The sequence below is a fragment of the Oncorhynchus masou genome, chromosome 25 (assembly GCF_036934945.1).
Source record: "Oncorhynchus masou masou isolate Uvic2021 chromosome 25, UVic_Omas_1.1, whole genome shotgun sequence".
Classification (NCBI taxonomy): Eukaryota; Metazoa; Chordata; class Actinopteri; order Salmoniformes; family Salmonidae; genus Oncorhynchus; species Oncorhynchus masou.
The window spans coordinates 15,507,132-15,525,266 of NC_088236.1; the positions used below are offsets into that span (position 1 = coordinate 15,507,132).

Genomic DNA, 18,135 nt, shown 5'->3' on the forward strand with positions numbered 1-18,135 from the left:
GCCTAATGGCACAAAAAATGTATCCCTTATTATTTTACCACTACAATCTGTCGGAAGAAACTGGAAAAAAAAACTTGTGTAGAAAGTAAACATCCGCACCTCGATGGTGTCAACTGTGCTAATGTCTGCGTAATGAGAAAGTTGGGAAAAAATTAAAACTTCTGAATATTTAAAAAAAAAAAAATTTTATAACACCTTTATTTAACCAGGTAGTCTAGTTGAGAACAAGTTCTCATTTGCAACAGCGACCTGGCCAAGATAAAGCATAGCAGTGTGAACAGACAACACAGAGTTACACATGGAGTAAACAATAAACAAGTCAATAACACAGTAAAAAAAAGAATCTATATACATTGTGTGCAAAAGGCATGAGGAGGTAGGTGAATAATTACAATTTTGCAGATTAACACTGGAGTGATGAATGATCAGATGGTCATGTACAGGTAGAGATGTTGGTGTACAAAAGAGCAGAAAAGTAAATAAATAAAAACAGTATGGAGATGAGGTAGGTAAAATAGGGTGGGCTATTTACCGATAAGACTATGTACAGCTGCAGCGATCGGTTAGCTGCTCAGATAGCAGATGTTTGAATTTGGTGAGGGAGATAAAAGTCTCCAACTTCAGCGATTTTTGCAATTCGTTCCAGTCACAGGTCTAGCAATCGATGACAAATGAGCTCGCTGCCCAGACTTACAAGAGGAGATTTTCCTGATTAAAATGGTGCCCGACTTGAAAAAAAATAAATATGCAGTGAGATATTTGGTGAAATAGACCGGCATGCTCTCCATAGGAAAACAAAGAGGGGAGCTCAGCGTTCCAAGGATGGTGTAACGGCGTTCTTCGTTTGTCGAAAGAAAGTCGGACCAAAATGCAGCGTGTTGGTTACTCATGTTCTTTAATGGAACAAATGACGATACACAAAATAACTTATAAATACAAAAAAACAACAAAACGGAACGTGAAACCTATTACGGCCTATCTGGTGAACACTACACAGAGACAGGAACAATCACCCACGAAATACAAAGTGAAACCCTGGCTACCTAAATACGGTTCCCAATCAGAGACAACGAGAATCACCTGACTCTGATTGAGAACCGCCTCAGGCAGCCAAGCCTATACAACACCCCTACTCATCCGCAATCCCAAATACTACAAAAAAAACCACTATGAAATACAACAACATAAACCCATGTCACATCCTGGCCTGACCAACTAATTAACGAAAACACAAAATAGTAAGACCAAGGCGTGACAGAACCCCCCCCTAAGGTGCGGACTCCCGGACGCACCTCAAAACCATAGGGAGGGTCTGGGTGGGCGTCTGTCCATGGTGGCGGTTCCGGCTCGGGACGTGGACCCCACTCCATAAATGTCATAGTTCCTCCCCTTCGCGTCCTGGGATGATCCACCCTCGCCGCCGACCATGGCCGAATAGTCCTCACCAAGAACCCCACTGAACTGAGGAGCAGCTCGTGACTGAGGGGCAGCTCGGGACGGAGGCAGCTCGGGACTGAGGGGAAGCTCGGGACTGAGGGGCAGCTCGGGACTGAGGGGCAGCTCGGGACTGAGGGGCAGCTCGGGACTGAGGGGCAGCCCAGTACTGAGAGGAAGCCCAGTACTGAGAGGAAGCCCAGTAATGAGAGGAAGCCCAGTACTGAGATGAAGCCCAGCCAGACAGTTGAATCCGGCAGATCCTGGCTGACTGGCGGATCTGGAAGAGTCTGGTTGACTAGCAGATCTGGAAGAGTCTGGCTGACTGGCAGATCTGGAAGAATCTGGATGACTGGCAGATCTGGAAGAGTCTGGCTGACTTGCAGATCTGGAAGAGTCTGGCTGACTGGCAGATCTGGAAGAGTCTGGCAGATCTGGAAGAGTCTGGCTGTCTGGCAGATCTGGAAGAGTCTGGCTGACTGGCAAATCTGGAAGAGTCTGGCTGACTGGCAGATCTGGAAGAGTCTGGCTGTCTGGCAGATCTGGAAGATTCTGGCTGACTGGCAGATCTGGAAGAGTCTGGCTGTCTGGCAGATCTGGAAGAGTCTGGCTGACTGGCAGATCTGGAAGAGTCTGGCTGACTGGCAGATCTGGAAGAGTCTGGCTGACTGGCAGATCTGGAAGAGTCTGGCAGACTGATGGCTCTTGCTGCTTCATGCTGACTGGCAGATCTGGAAGAGTCTGGCTGTCTGGCAGATCTGGAAGAGTCTGGCTGATTGGCAGATCTGGAAGAATCTGGCTGACTGGCAGATCTGGAAGAGTCTGGCTGACTGGCAGATCTGGAAGAGTCTGGCTGACTGGCAGATCTGGAAGAGTCTGGCTGTCTGGCAGATCTGGAAGAGTCTGGCTGACTGGCAAATCTGGAAGAGTCTGGCTGACAGGCAGATCTCGAAGAGTCTGGCTGTCTGGCAGATCTCTAGCTGCTCCATGCAGACTGGCAGCTCTGGCTGCTCCATGCAGACTGGCAGCTCTAGCTGCTCCATGCAGACTAGCAGCTCTAGCTGCTCCATGCAGACTGGCAGCTCTAGCTGCTCCATGCAGACTGGCAGCTCTAGCTTCTCCATACAGACTGGCAGCTCTAGCTGCTCCATACAGACTGGCAGCTCAGGCTGTTCCGAACAGGCAGGAGGCTCCGGCAGCGCTGTAGAGGAGGAAGGCTCTAGAAACGCTGAACAGGCGGGAGACTCCGACAGCGCAGGAGAGGGAGAAAGCGCTGGCTGCGCTGAACAGGCGAGGCGCACTGAAGGCCTGGTGCGTGGTACTGGAACTGGTGGTCCTGGATCGAGGACACGCACAGGAAGCCTGGTGCGGGGAGCTACCATCGGAGGACTGGAGTGTGAAGGTGGCACAGGATGGACTGGACCATGAAGGTGTACTGGAGAGCCTGAGAGCAGGACTGGCACAGGACGTGCAAGGCTAGGTAGGTACACAGAAGGCCTAGTGCGTGAGGCTGGCACATTTTTCACCAGCCGACTAACACGCACCTCAGGACTAGTATGGAGCGCTGACCCAGGTGCCATTAAATCCCCGACACGCTCCGTCGGACGAATCTTATACCTAAAGCACCAAACTAGCAACTCCCTCATTACTCTCTCCTCCGATTTCCCCATTAACTCCTTCACAGTCTCTGCTTCACTCACCTCCAACACCGGTTCTGGTCTCCTCCTTGGCTCCTCACGATAAACAGGGAGAGTTGGCTCAGGTCTGTCTCCTGACTCAGCCACTCTCCCTCTGAGCCCCCCCCCCCCCAAGAAATTTTGAGAGGAAGCCTAGTACTGAGATGAAGCCCAGCCAGACAGTTGAATCCGGCAGATCCTGGCTGACTGGCGGATCTGGAAGAGTCTGGTTGACTAGCAGATCTGGAAGAGTCTGGCTGATTGGCAGATCTGGAAGAATCTGGCTGACTGGCAGATCTGGAAGAGTCTGGCTGACTGGCAGATCTGGAAGAGTCTGGCAGATCTGGAAGAGTCTGGCTGTCTGTCAGATCTGGAAGAGTCTGGCTGACTGGCAAATCTGGAAGAGTCTGGCTGACTGGCAGATCTCGAAGAGTCTGGCTGTCTGGCAGATCTGGAAGAGTCTGGCTGACTGGCAGATCTGGAAGAGTCTGGCTGACTGGCAGATCTGGAAGAGTCTGGCTGACTGGCAGATCTGGAAGAGTCTGGCTGACTGGCAAATCTGGAAGAGTCTGGCTGACTGGCAGATCTGGAAGAGTCTGGCTGTCTGGCAGATCTGGAAGAGTCTGGCTGACTGGCAGATCTGGAAGAGTCTGGCTGACTGGCAGATCTGGAAGAGTCTGGCTGACTGGCAGATCTGGAAGAGTCTGGCAGACTGACGGCTCTTGCTGCTTCATGCTGACTGACGGCTCTGGCTGCTCCATGCTGACTGGCGGCTCTGGCTGCTCCATGCTGACTGGCGGCTCTGGCTGCTCCATGCAGATTGACAGCTCTGGCGGCTTCATGCAGACCGGCAGCTCTAGCTGCTCCATGCAGACTAGCAGCTCTAGCTGCTCCATACAGACTGGCAGCTCAGGCTGCTCCGAACAGGCAGGAGGCTCCGGCAGCGCTGTAGAGGAGGAAGGCTCTAGAAACGCTGAACAGGCGGGAGACTCCGACAGCGCAGGAGAGGGAGAAAGCGCTGGCTGCGCTGAACAGGCGAAGCGCACTGAAGGCCTGGTGCGTGTTCCTGGAACTGGTGGTACTGGATCGAGAAGAGTCTGGCTGACTGGCAGATCTGGAAGTGTCTGGCTGTCTGGCAGATCTGGAATAGTCTGGCTGACTGGCAGATCTGGAAGAGTCTGGCTGACTGGCAGATCTGGAAGAGTCTGGCAGATCTGGAAGAGTCTGGCTGTCTGGCAGATCTGGAAGAGTCTGGCTGACTGGCAAATCTGGAAGAGTCTGGCTGACTGGCAGATCTCGAAGAGTCTGGCTGTCTGGCAGATCTGGAAGAGTCTAGCTGACTGGCAGATCTGGAAGAGTCTGGCTGTCTGGCAGATCTGGAAGAGTCTGGCTGTCTGGCAGATCTGGAAGAGTCTGGCTGACTGGCAAATCTGGAAGAGTCTGGCTGACTGGCAGATCTCGAAGAGTCTGGCTGTCTGGCAGATCTGGAAGAGTCTGGCTGACTGGCAGATCTGGAAGAGTCTGGCTGACTGGCAGATCTGGAAGAGTCTGGCTGACTGGCAGATCTGGAAGAGTCTGGCTGACTGGCAGATCTGGAAGAGTCTGGCTGACTGGCAGATCTGGAAGAGTCTGGCAGATCTGGAAGAGTATGGCTGTCTGGCAGATCTGGAAGAGTCTGGCTGACTGGCAAATCTGGAAGAGTCTGGCTGACTGGCAGATCTCGAAGAGTCTGGCTGTCTGGCAGATCTGGAAGAGTCTGGCTGACTGGCAGATCTGGAAGAGTCTGGCTGTCTGGCAGATCTGGAAGAGTCTGGCTGACTGGCAGATCTGGAAGAGTCTGGCTGACTGGCAGATCTGGAAGAGTCTGGCTGACTGGCAGATCTGGAAGAGTCTGGCAGACTGACGGCTCTTGCTGCTTCATGCTGACTGGCAGATCTGGAAGAGTCTGGCTGTCTGGCAGATCTGGAAGAGTCTGGTTGATTGGCAGATCTGGAAGAATCTGGCTGACTGGCAGATCTGGAAGAGTCTGGCTGACTGGCAGATCTGGAAGAGTCTGGCTGACTGGCAGATCTGGAAGAGTCTGGCAGATCTGGAAGAGTCTGGCTGTCTGGCAGATCTGGAAGAGTCTGGCTGACTGGCAAATCTGGAAGAGTCTGGCTGACTGGCAGATCTCGAAGAGTCTGGCTGTCTGGCAGATCTGGAAGAGTCTGGCTGTCTGGCAGATCTCGAAGAGTCTGGCTGTCTGGCAGATCTGGAAGAGTCTGGCTGACTGGCAGATCTGGAAGAGTCTGGCTGACTGGCAGATCTGGAAGAGTCTGGCTGACTGGCAGATCTGGAAGAGTCTGGCAGACTGACGGCTCTGGCTGCTCCATGCTGACTGGCGGCTCTGGCTACTCCATGCTGACTGGCGGCTCTGGCTGCTCCATGCAGATTGACAGCTCTGGCGGCTTCTTGCAGACTGACAGCTCTGACTGTTCCATGCAGACTAACAGCTTTGGCAGCTCCTTGCCGACTGGCAGCTCCTTGCAGACTGGCAGCTCCTTGCAGACTGGCAGCTCCTTGCAGACTGGCAACTCCATGCAGACTGGCAACTCCATGCAGACTGGCAACTCTATGCAGACTGGCAACTCCATGCAGACTGGCAACTCTGGCTGCTCCAAGCAGACTGACAGCTCTGGCTGACCCATGCAGACTGGCAGCTCTAGCTGCTCCATGCAGACTGGCAGCTCTAGCTGTTCCATGCAGACTGGCAGCTCTAGCTCTACCTTTGACGAGCTTCTTTTGTTCGCACTCCTATATATCCCATAAACATCACAAATTGTCATTTTGTACGATTAATTACGTCGCTATATATACAAAATGTCCATTTATTTGGTGCGTTTGATCCAGAAAAACACTGCTTCCAACTTACGCAACGTCGCTACAAAATATCTCAATGTCACGCCCTGGTCTATATTTACTATGTTTATCTTCATTTATTGGGTCAGGCCAGGGTGTGACATGGGTTTATTTGTGGTGTGTTTCGTCATGGGGTTGTGTGGGGTGTATAGCATAGTCTATGGCTGCCTGAGGCGGTTCTCAATCAGAGTCAGGTGATTATCGTTGTCTCTGATTGGGAACCATATTTAGGTAGCCATATTCTTTGTGTGTTTCGTGGGTGATTGTCCTTAGTGTCCTTGTTCCTGTCTCTGTGTTAGTTTACACTAGTATAGGCTGTTTCGGTTTTCTTTACGTTCTTTGTTTTGTAGTATTTGTATTGACTCGTGTTTACGTCTGTTGATTAAACATGGATCGCAACCTACACGCTGCATTTTGGTCCAACTCTCCTTCACCGCATGAAAACCGTTACAGAATCACCCACCACAAACGGACCAAGCAGCGTGTCATCAGGCAGGAGCCACAGGAGAAGCAACAAAGGCAGCAACAGCGGCGCAATGAGGATTGGACATGGGATCAGAATCTGGACTACACTGCGTGGGAAGAAATAGACAGGTGGGCGGCCGACCCAGGAGGAGTGCCCGAGCCCGCCTGGGATTCGCTGAAGCAGTGCGAAGAGGGGTATAGAAAAATGGAGTTGTTGAAGCAAGCACGGCGGCGCGATAGGAAGCCCGGGAGTCAGCCCCAAAAATTTCTTGGGGGAGGCTCACAGGGAGTAGGGCTACGCCAGGTAGGAGACCTGTGCAAACTCCCTGTGCTTACCGGGGGGCTAGAGAGACCGGGCAGGCACCGTGTTATGCAGTGGTACGCACGGTGTCCCCGGTATATTCCAGCTCCTCGTATCGGCCGGGCTAGAGTGGGCATCGAGCCAGGTAAGGTTGGGCAGGATCGGTGCTCAAGAGCTCCAGTGCGCCTGCACGGTCCAGTCTACCCAGTACCACCTCCACACCACAGCCCTCCGGTGGCAGCTCCCCGCACCAGGCTTCCTGTGCGTGTCCTCGGCCCAGTACCACCAGTGCCAGCACCACGCATCAGACCTACTGTGCGCCTCGCCTGTTCAGCGCAGCAAGAGCCTTCCTCCTCTCCTGCGCTGCTGGAGTCTCCCGCCTGTTTAGCGCAGCCAGAGCCTTCCTCCTCTCCTGCGCTGCTGGAGTCTCCCGCCTGTTCAGCGCAGCTAGAGCCTCCCTCCTCTCCTGCGCTGCTGGAGTCTCCTGCTGATTTAGCGCAGCCCGAGCTGTCAGTCTGCATGGAGCAGCCAGAGCTGTCAGTCTACACGGAGCAGCCAGAGCTGTCAGTCTACATGGAGCAGCCAGAGCTGTCAGCCTACATGGAGCAGCCAGAGCTGTCAGTCTACATGGAGCAGCCAGAGCAGTCAGTCTACATGGAGCATCCAGAGCTGTCAGTCTACATGGAGCAGCCAGAGCTGTCAGTCTGCATGGAGCAGCCGGAGATGCCAGTCTGCATGGAGCTGTCAGTCTGCATGGAGCAGCCGGAGCTACCAGTCTGCATGGAGCTGTCAGTCTGCAAGGAGCTGCCAGTCTGCAAGGAGCTGTCAGTCTGCAAGGTGCTGTCAGTCTGCAAGGAGCTGTCAGTCTGCATGAAGCTGCCAGTCTGCAAGAAGCCGCCAGAGCTGTCAGTCTACATGGAGCAGCCAGAGCCGCCAGTCAGCATGGAGCAGCCAGATCCGTCAGTCAGCCAGACTCTTCCAGATCCGCCAGTCACTTCCCTTTTGTACACCAAGCCACGATGCCGGGTTATCCCACTAGGGAAACTCCATTATCATTTCCTTGTAACTATCTACTGCTTGTTTATGCATTTCTCTGAATTACTTCGTTAGGAAATAAATCATTTTAAGACAATTGATGTATGGATGACTCATAGTGAAGACTGGGTTGGTGCAGATAACCAACAATTTACGACGTTTGGAATGAGACTAACGTGAGGTGAAATAAAGAACAATTCATTAATCAATATCTGAAAAGATATATTCGGAAAATTATAACTTTGTAATCTGAATATTTTCCTTGGTGCCCCGACTTCCTAGTTAATTACAGTTACATGATTAATCAATTTAATCGCGTAATAATAATTACAGAGTTATTTGATAAAGATTAATCTTCAGTTTAATGATAGTAAAGACAAGACACCAGAAGATGATCTTCAGGGAAACAGAAATAGAGAGAGAGACAAGGATGAATTCTCCAGCAGACGGACCGGCTTCCAACAGAGAAACAACAATGACATACACTGTAAATATGTACTTGAAATTATTCTCGAATGAGCGGCCATTCATGTGTGAAGGATTAGCATTTTAATGTCTAACATTATAGACTGTGTAATGAATCCATATTGTCTTTCCCGCTCTTTCTCAGTCTCTTTCTTTCTTCACCACACCCCCTTCCCTTTGTCCACCAAGCCGTCATATCGGTTTAGCCCACTCGGGAATCTTCCCTATCATTATTAGTAACCAATATCCACTGTTTGTTGGTTTATGCATTTCTGTGATTATTTAGTTAGTTAGTAAATAAATAATTACATCAATTGTTGTATGGATGATTTAAAGTAAAGGCTGGGTTTATGCAGATAACCAACAATTTACGACGTTCAGATGAGACTGACGTGAGGTAAAGAATAATTCATTAATAGACGACTAATTGATCAGATATTAAAATATCTGAAGAGTCATATTCGGAAAAGTAGAATTTTGTAATCTGAAGATTTTCCGTGGCGCCCCAATTTACTAGTTAATTACATTTACGTGATCAGTTTAATAATGTAAAAATAATTACAGAGAATTGATTTGATAAAATAACAGTCTTCACCTTTAATGATGCCAAAGACATGACAAAATAGACTAGAAACATGATTTAAGTAAAGGCTAATTTGTAATTCATATATAAATTTAAAGAAACAGTACACCACACTTCCTATGCATATCTAACTCCATTCATCTGCATTAATCTGAGGACACAAGATAGGTGTAGTATTTCAGTGAGATACTTCATTTCAACCAGTGGAGAATGTGTAACGCTTTATTGAAAGTTCATTATCCAGGTGTTATAAATACATAATACATGCATTATAAATATTCTAATTGTAATATAACATTAGAAATACCATTTCAAGCTGTACTTCAATGCTCATATGGTGTGCATTATAAAACAAGAGGAACAAAGAGGAGGTGGGGAGAGGAGCAGAAGACAGAAGGAAAGAGGTAAAACAGAGGAACATGGAAAACAGCATATGATTAATGAATTACACTGCTACCCTAATATTCTTCATCACTATTGCATAGTGTCTCTAGCACTGTTTCCTAACCAGCCTTGGGCTCCCAGTCGGCCCAAATGTTATCTTAAGAGCGGGTGAGGTGGCGAAGACGGGAATGGCTTCCTCTCTCATACATCATTGAACATTTGTCTACGAATAAGTAGAAATAAAAAAGTTAAAATAACTTCTTCGATTTGATGGAGACATTATACATCTTAGTACCTCATCAATTTATGATCTGTATCAATGTGCACGAGAGACAGGAGAGCAGCAACAAAGTATTTTTGCAGAGCAATGCAACGAAGCTGGATCATTCAGGCAATGATACCTGCAACATCTACATGCTGCAAAGATTCCCGAACTCTTTGCCATTGTACACGATGGCCCATTGCTCTGAGACTTCCTTTGACCATTCTAAAGCCCACATGGGGGATCCTTGCCTTAATGGCCCTGACATTCTGGTCTAACTCTTCATCTGACATATCAGAATAGAATTCCCTGACAGACATATTGTGTTCTTTCATCATTTTAACTAACTGTTACACTGTCATGAAATATGACTATATATCGACTATGAAACAAATAGAACATGGCCTGCTTATGAGTTGCCATGAAAGAAAGTTAGTCAGGCTAGATGTGCCAAACTTATAGAGACATACCCCAAGAGACTTGCAGCTGTAATTGCTGCAAAATGTGTCTCTACAAAGTATTGACTTTGGGGGGGTGAATAGTTATGTAACCTCAAGTTTTCTGGTTTATTTGTCTTATTTCTTGTTTGTTTCACAATTAAAAATATTTTGCATCTTCAAAGTGGTAGGCATGTTGTGTAAATCAAATGATACAATCCCCCCAAAATCCATTTTAATTCCAGGTTGTAAGGCAACAAAATAGGTCAAACGCCAAGCGGGTGCATACTTTTGCAAAACACTGTAAATGTTTATGGTTAGCTTGAGAATAATAATTGCATGATTTATCATTCTACGGTATGTATGGATGTATGTAATATAGTAGGATGTTATGAAACGACACTGAATCGTAGGAGCTAACTACTAGCTATGTAGAGTTTGATGGAAGATCGCCCAGAGCTGCTTACCTGAGATCACAGAGTCACACAGGCCTTCGTAGGTGTCCACAATGACATCCTTTGTCTCAGAAAGAAAGGCTAAACAGTATTGGCTGTAGCCAAGCTGACACTCAAAACATGACCAAAATGGAGGGTGGTTGATAGCGAAATTAAATTAGTTTTGTTTTCAAATACATTTTTTTGTCCTCAAAATATATTTTTTCAGTAAATGCATAAAGTTTTGCGCTCTATTACAAAATATTTTATTGCAACATTTTTTTTTTACTTGGATGCCTCGATTGAAAATGAAAAAGTTGCTTTCAGAACAATTATTTTTGATTGAAAAGAAGGTAGTTTTGCTCTCAACAAAATATACAAATATACCTCCGTAGCATATAACAATTTGCCTGTGAATAACAAGATCTTCATACGAACTTGCTATGCAGAATTCTTGATGCACAACCGAAGGTGCTGCCACATCCTGCCAGCACACCCACAAGCGAGCCACTCAGGCAGAGAATGATGCGTGGAAGAGATGGGAGTAACAACAATTTGTTGTAAATTGGGGATGGAGCTAATAGCTAAAAAATAGACTATTCAACCTTCACTAAAGAATAGTCTAATAGCAGAGCTCGGTGTGAAAAACTCCCTCCTTTCACAGACCAGATTTGTTCTAACGACCAAGCACTGATTATTCTTTTGGGTCCCAATGCACTACTGTGTCTCTATCTGACAATGAATGGGAAATATAAACCAAATAATAAACTGATACTTGTGCACAACTTCAAATGAAAGAAGAAGGGAGCAGGTTTCGAACCCTCAACCTTTTTGAACGAAGTCCAGCGCACTGTCAACTGTGCACCAAAGCTGCAGAGTCGATAAAGCCGTCCTTGCGGTAGCTTACTTGGAAATGACTTTTCAAGTAAGTTACCTTACACATTATGTTGGCTGACAGTTTGTTAGCTACACTGTCCTTATGAACCACATAGCATATCATTACAGCAGTATGTACCAGTATGTTCGCTATCTACCTAATGTTAGTAGTTATACATCAAACTTGCCAGTATATTAACTATAGGCTAAATACCCATCATTTTTTTTACTTGATTATTCCTGTCATTCTTAGCTGAGCTAAATGGTTTAGTTGTACGTTCTCAAAAGACATTCGGGAGCTTTCGTAAATTCGCTCTGGCTATCGACTCCAATTTCAGAGCACTCTCGTCTGAGTGTACCAGAGCGCATAGTAATGAATTTACGAGCACTCAACACCCATTGAATATGGCCGGTGTCGGTAAATGTTGGCAAAAAAGTGTCACTAAAAAATAAAAAAAAGTGTCATCTCATTTGTGTCTGGAAGTAGCAAGCTAGCCAACATTAGCTTGGGTGCTTGACTGCCATTGTAAAGCCAGAACGCTCAACTGAATGGTCTGAATTTACAAATTGTCAATCTGACAAAACTCTGAATTTATGAGCGCAGGCACTCCAGATTGAATTTAAGAACACACCCAAAGTCAAAAAATGTCTAACAAGTAATTTGTTATGCTAACTAGCTAGCAAGTGGTTGAATAGCAACAACAGCAAGTTCCGGTAGAGAAGTAGAGAAGGCAAAGAGCAAGTACGCTCAAAAGTTCAGTTACACTACAATTAGGGTGTGGAAATGTTATGCACCTTAGACATTAATTTAGAATCCTCGAATCCTCTTATGCTGTAGCCTACTACCGACTGCCACATTGTACAGTGCCATATTTTCCATTCCATCCTAACAGAAACCCTGAGGGATTAATTTTTAGTTTTTCTCTGAATAGAAACAACATAATATTAATCAAATTAATTAAGCCAAATTTCTTGAAATCAGTCCCATATACTATGTTATTACAAAAAAAGTAAAAGATTATCTGGTAATGCCAATATGGAAGACTATCAAAGGCTTCTCAAAGATACCCTCTGGTGTTCAAAATAGCACTAACACGCATTAACAGAAAAAATTGCTAACAAATAAATAATGTGCCACAGAATGCTGCAGCAGCCCGCAAGGTGTGCTGCAGTATGACACAACTTTTAAAGGAGGAACCGTTGTACCTTTCCTGTCATCTCAGAGGTTTTACATCTCATTAGTATAGACAGTTATAATGGAACGTGCAAATGCATTCGAAATGATTGTGGAACCCCTGATGTCTTCCATTCAGAAAAGTTGTTCTTGTTAGACTAGCCTGCTATGCCTTCCACCAAGCAAGCAAAATATATCAGACCAACTTTGGTTCATGCTGTTGTGATGTTGGTTGTGGGTTGATGTCTCTTCGTATATGATGCATTAATCTTATAGGTCTGCAGATCCTATACAGCCAACAGCGCATGGGAATCTCCCTTCTGTAATGTACAGTCCTACTTCATCCCCTAATTGGGCTGAGGTTTGAAATAAATAATATCTTCTTAATACCTTGTTAGTCTAGTAGTTACATTTGAGAAATAGCTTCATCCCCATTTAGTTCTGCAGTTTAAACTGAAACAGTCTTAACACATTCTAAGTGTCTTAGTTTTAAACAGAGGAGTCTACTGTAACTTTATATGCAGTGAGTTAGTGAGATTGAACTGTTTAGAAGACTCCTGGCGACATTCAGCCATTTATAACACATCTAATGGCTGAGCTGTTTCACTCAAGGCTTTGATTAATATCATGTCATTATTCTCTTCGCCTTACATTCTCTTTGTGTCAGAGAACAGATTTTAATATTTGTTTCTGATGTTCTCTTCCCAATTTTACCTTTGTCTTTATTTCAAAGTTGGTCTAATTAAAGCACGGTTCATTCTACATAGTACATGTTTTTTTTTTGGTGTGTGCTGTCGATTTAAATCTTATGATTGCAGAAATGTTCATTCTCAGCTCTCTCTCTCTCTTTCTGTGTGGGTGTTTGTCAGTGGAATGGTTTGAATTGTGTCTGTGTGATTTGTGCCTGGGATTTTCACAGCTTCCTGGGGAGAGGAGTTGAGGGATAACGATAACAATTCTCCAAATCACCTCTGCGCTTTAGCCTCCTCAGTTCGTGGGTGGAAGGCCTCTCACTGATTACACTTTGTCTCTAGAAGAATTCATCACACTGTCCTCCTCCCTCTGCAGGAAGAAGAGTGATTCTGCCGTCGTCTCTCAAGGTGTGGGACGCAAGGAAACTTTGGAGATGCACGCTAATTGACAGTCATTTGTGATTTGGCGACGAGGCGATGGCGGGGGAGGAGAGTTTGGGGAGATGAGAGGCAATCTCTGCTCTGCATACCTCAGAACTGGAATAATTTTGAATAAAGTTTTCCACACTACAAGTTCAACAAACAAACAGCCTTTGAGGTGCAGTGAATCAACCAGGTCTCTTTTAAAGTCTTTCTAAGATTGCATTTTCCCTTGAATATTGGAGATAAATATAACTAGGCGATGAACTTGACGTATCACTTGTTTTTTATTTATTTGATAGACTTTTATAGACATAGGTAGGACAATGTACACAGACTGCTGCTATTGACACATGTGATTTGACCCATGTGGAGCCACACAGAGGAGCAACAGGAGGCTCTAACATACACACATATAGGAAAAGGTTAGCAGCAGGTGACCTCCACCTGCGCCACAATTGGCACTTCCAGTTTTGGCCAGTCCATTCAGTCTGAATCAGAAAACTCAGTTCTGAGTAACCAAGGCAACACACACATACACACACTGCTCACATTGTATACACACATATGATGCATCTTGTTTTTTCACATAAATGATTGTACCTGGTATGTACATGTCCCTCCATTTAGTATGATATATTATGTTACACTAGGTTACGGTTTGAATGGAATAGTGGCAGTACAATATCATACAAATTACAGGAATCATAGTATAATTGTCCTGGTCGAAGGAAGTCAGGTGCAGGAGAGCAGAGATGAGTGAACAGGCCCACTTTAATCAGGCAGAGGAAAACAGCCGGACGCAACTGCGTCACAACTCTCTGGCCCAAGGAAAAAGCGATAGAGCACTAATCACACAAATAGGTACAAAACCACGGGTTACAACAATACCCGGCGCAAAACCAGCCTGAAGCGTAACACATGTAACGAACGAACAATACCACACACAGACATGGGGGGGAATGGAGGATAATATACACGTAGAGTAATGAGGGGATGTAAACCAGGTGTGCAGGAAAACAAGACAAAACAAATGGAAAATGAAAGGTGGAGCGGCGATTGCTAGAAGATCGGTGACGTCGACCACCGAACGCCGAACGCCGCCCGAACAAGTAGAGGGACCGACTTCAGGGGGAGTCATGACAATAATACATCTTACCCGGTTATGAAATATCATGCGAATTGGGTGATGTAACTTATCATACATCTTGGAGGATATGTAGTATTATACGTCTATCTCTCAGTCCAGGCTGCTCGATGGATTGTTACAACAAAGGAGAATTACAAGAATTTTGTTGCTGGTTAGGAGAATTTACGTAAAAGGTTAGAACTAACACCAAAGGTTAAGAAAATGTTAGTAGCTGGTTATGTGAACTAGGTTAAGGTTAGAAAAAGGGTTAAGGGAAGGGTTAGCTAAAATGTTGCAATTGTCCTTGACACAAGTCAAACATGCAACTTTTGGAATGCTAGACGGTCGCACACCCTCCCCAATCCAACCACCATTCTGAAAACCCATTATTGCATTGTAATGTAATGTCATTTATCAAATATAATGGAAGTGGTAAAATAGCAAACGTCTGTCCAGTCAGTCCATTCTGGGTATAGTACATTGATTGAGGGCACATTGACAGGCTGGGAACTATGACAGCGGAGCAGTGAGGGAGGGAGAGAGTCAACTTCTGCCTCAGGAGGATTCATATCTCATTGGTTGTCACTAATTACCACAGGCACAATGTCAAAATTGGCTATGTCGTGAAAATTGATATAAGGTTAGGCATAAGGTTAGCAGTGTGGTTAAAGTTAAGGTTAGAGTTAGGTTTAAAATCTGGTTTTGAGATGAGACATTTTGTGGCTGTGGTAACTAGTGATGACCTATCTCAATGCACAGATATATATGCATTTGTACTGAGGGGTCAAGCTGTTGCTTGCTCCTATGATAACGGGATATACATTTATCTCTACTGCAGGGAGAGTGCATTTGCACAACGACATTGTACTTTTAACAACATTCAGTCAATCCAATTGTTTTATCATTTAATTAAACAGTCACATTGAGATTTAGTACCGTTTTTGGTAACACTTTACTCGACACCCAGTGTCAAAACACATTATGAAACAATCATAACCATGTAGGTGTCATAACCATAACCATGTCATAATATGGTCATAACACTATCATGACCCATATGTTTAAACCTGTTGTGACATATATCGAGTTATTTTATAAAAGAATGAACACTGAACAAACTAACAAAATAACCAAATGAACCGTGAAGCTATACAAACGAGCGCTGACAGGAAACTACACATAGACAAGATCCCACACCAGAAAGTGGGAAACAGGGCTGCCTAAATATGATCCCCAATCAGAAACAACAATAAACAGCTGTCTCTGATTGGGAACCATATCAGGCCAAATATAGAAATACATAAATCCCTAGACCTACAACAACCCTAGACATACAAAACCCTAGACATACAAAACCCTAGACATACAACACCAGAGTACCCACCCTAGTCACACCGTGACAGTACCGCCCACCCAAAGGTGCGGACTCCCGACTGCTAACCTGAACCTATAGGGAGGGTCCGGGTGGGCATCTACCCTCAGTGGCGGCTCCAGTTCTAGACGCAGCCCCCCCTCCTTATGCTGATCCCTACGCTTCTGTTGAACTGGACCGTGGATCATCGCCGGAGGCCCCGGACTGGGGACCGTCGATGAAGACCCCGGACTGGGGACCGTCGCTGAAGACCCCGGACTGGGGACCGTCGTAGGAGGTTCCAGACTGTGCATCGTAGTAGGAGGTTCTGGACTGTGGCCCGTCGTTGGAGGTTCTGGACTGTGCATCGTCGTAGGAGGTTCTGGACTGTGGCCCGTCGTAGGAGGTTCTGGACTGTGGCCCGTCGTAGGAGGTTCTGGACTGTGGCCCGTCGTTGGAGGTTCCGGACTGGGAACTGGTGGTAACGTTGGAAGCTCTGGACTGGGAACTATCGCTGGAAGCTCTGGACTGTGGAGGCGCACTGGAGACCTGATGCGTGGTGCCGGCACTGGTGGTACCGGGCTGAAGACACGCATCTCAGGGCGAGTGCGGGGAGCAGGCACAGGACGAACTGGACTGTGGAGGCGCACTGGAGGCCTGGTGCGCCGGACCAGTACAGATGGCACCGGGCTGAAGACATGCACCTCAAGGCGAGTGCAGGGAGGAGGCACAGGACATACTGGACTGTGGAGGCGCACTGGAGGCCTGGTGCGTGGTGCCGGCACTGGTGGTACCGGGCTGATGACACGCACCTCCGGGCAAGTGCAGAGAGGAGGCACAGGACATACTGGACTGTGGAGGCGCACTGGAGGCCTGGTGCGTGGTGCCGGCACTGGTGGTCCCGGGCTGATGACACGCACCTCAAGGCGAGTGCAGAGAGGAGGCACAGGACATACTGGACTCTGGAGACGCACTTGAGTTCTGATGCGTGGTGCCGGCACTGGTGGTACCGGGCTGATGACACGCACCTCCGGGCAAGTGCGAGGAGCAGGAACAGGACATACTGGACTATGGAGGCGCACTGTAGACCTGATACGTGGGACCGGTATAGGTGGCACCGTGCTGATGACATGCACCTCGGGGCGAGTGCGAGGAGCAGGAACAGGACATACTGGACTGTGGAGGCGCACTGTAGACCTGATACGTGGGACCGGTATAGAAGGCACCGTGCTGATGACATGCACCTCGGGGCGAGTGCGAGGAGCAGGAACAGGACATACTGGACTGTGGAAGCGCCCTGGAGATCTGGAGCGTAGAGCTGGCACAAGGAGTCCTGGCTGGATGCTCACTTGAGCCCGGCATGTGTGGGGCGCTAGCACAGGATGCACTGGGCTGTGCAGACACACCAGAGACACAGTACGCAGAGCCGGCGCAGGATATCCTGGTTCAACGATGTGTACTGGAGACCAGGAGAGCTGAGCCGGCACCATCCGTCCTGGCTGGATGCCCGTTTTAGCCCGGCAAATGTGAACTGGAGACACCGTGCGCATCACTGCGTAACACGGTGTCTAACCAATCACACGCTCCCAACGGTAAGCACAGGGAGTTGGCTCAGGTCTAACCCCTGACTCTGCCAATCTCCCTGTGTGCCCCCCAGAAACAATTTGGGAGCTGCCTTTCGGGCTTCCGTGCTAGCCGTGTCCCCTCGTATTGTCGCCGTTCCTTCTGCGCTATCTCCACCTGCTTCCATGGCAGGGTCTTTGCCCCCTGCCATTACCTCCTCCCAGGTCCAGGATGTCCTTCACTCATCTTTCTCCCGGGCCCAGGATGCCCAATTCTCTTGAACATGGTGCTTGGTCTTTTCTTTTTATGGTGGGATATTCTGTCAAGTTTGTTATAAGAATGTACGCATACCACGCTGCGCCTGTTTCCGATCCTTATAACGAATGTGACACCTACATAAGACTGTCAAAGCCCATATTTGTTTTATTGAGTTTTTTCCCTGCCGTGAGGTTTCCTTTTGTTTGAAAGTTTGTTTCTTAAATCCTTTGTTGTTGTTGTAATTAATTCTTTACAATCATGTTTTTTTCATCCAATTTAAAATAAGCATTAGGACCAT

At 47.0% G+C, this 18,135-nt stretch overlaps 1 protein-coding gene across 1 annotated transcript; it reads right to left on the minus strand.

The window, feature by feature from the left end:
- Positions 1-16,193: 16,193 nt before the first annotated feature.
- On the minus strand, positions 16,194-17,566 carry LOC135513590 (uncharacterized). Its single transcript, XM_064936476.1, has 2 exons — positions 16,757-17,566; positions 16,194-16,598 (listed from the first exon to the last, which is right to left on the minus strand). Exons 1-2 carry the CDS (start codon positions 17,564-17,566, stop codon positions 16,194-16,196), a joined length of 1,215 nt encoding a protein of 404 aa, XP_064792548.1.
- Positions 17,567-18,135: the final 569 nt, after the last annotated feature.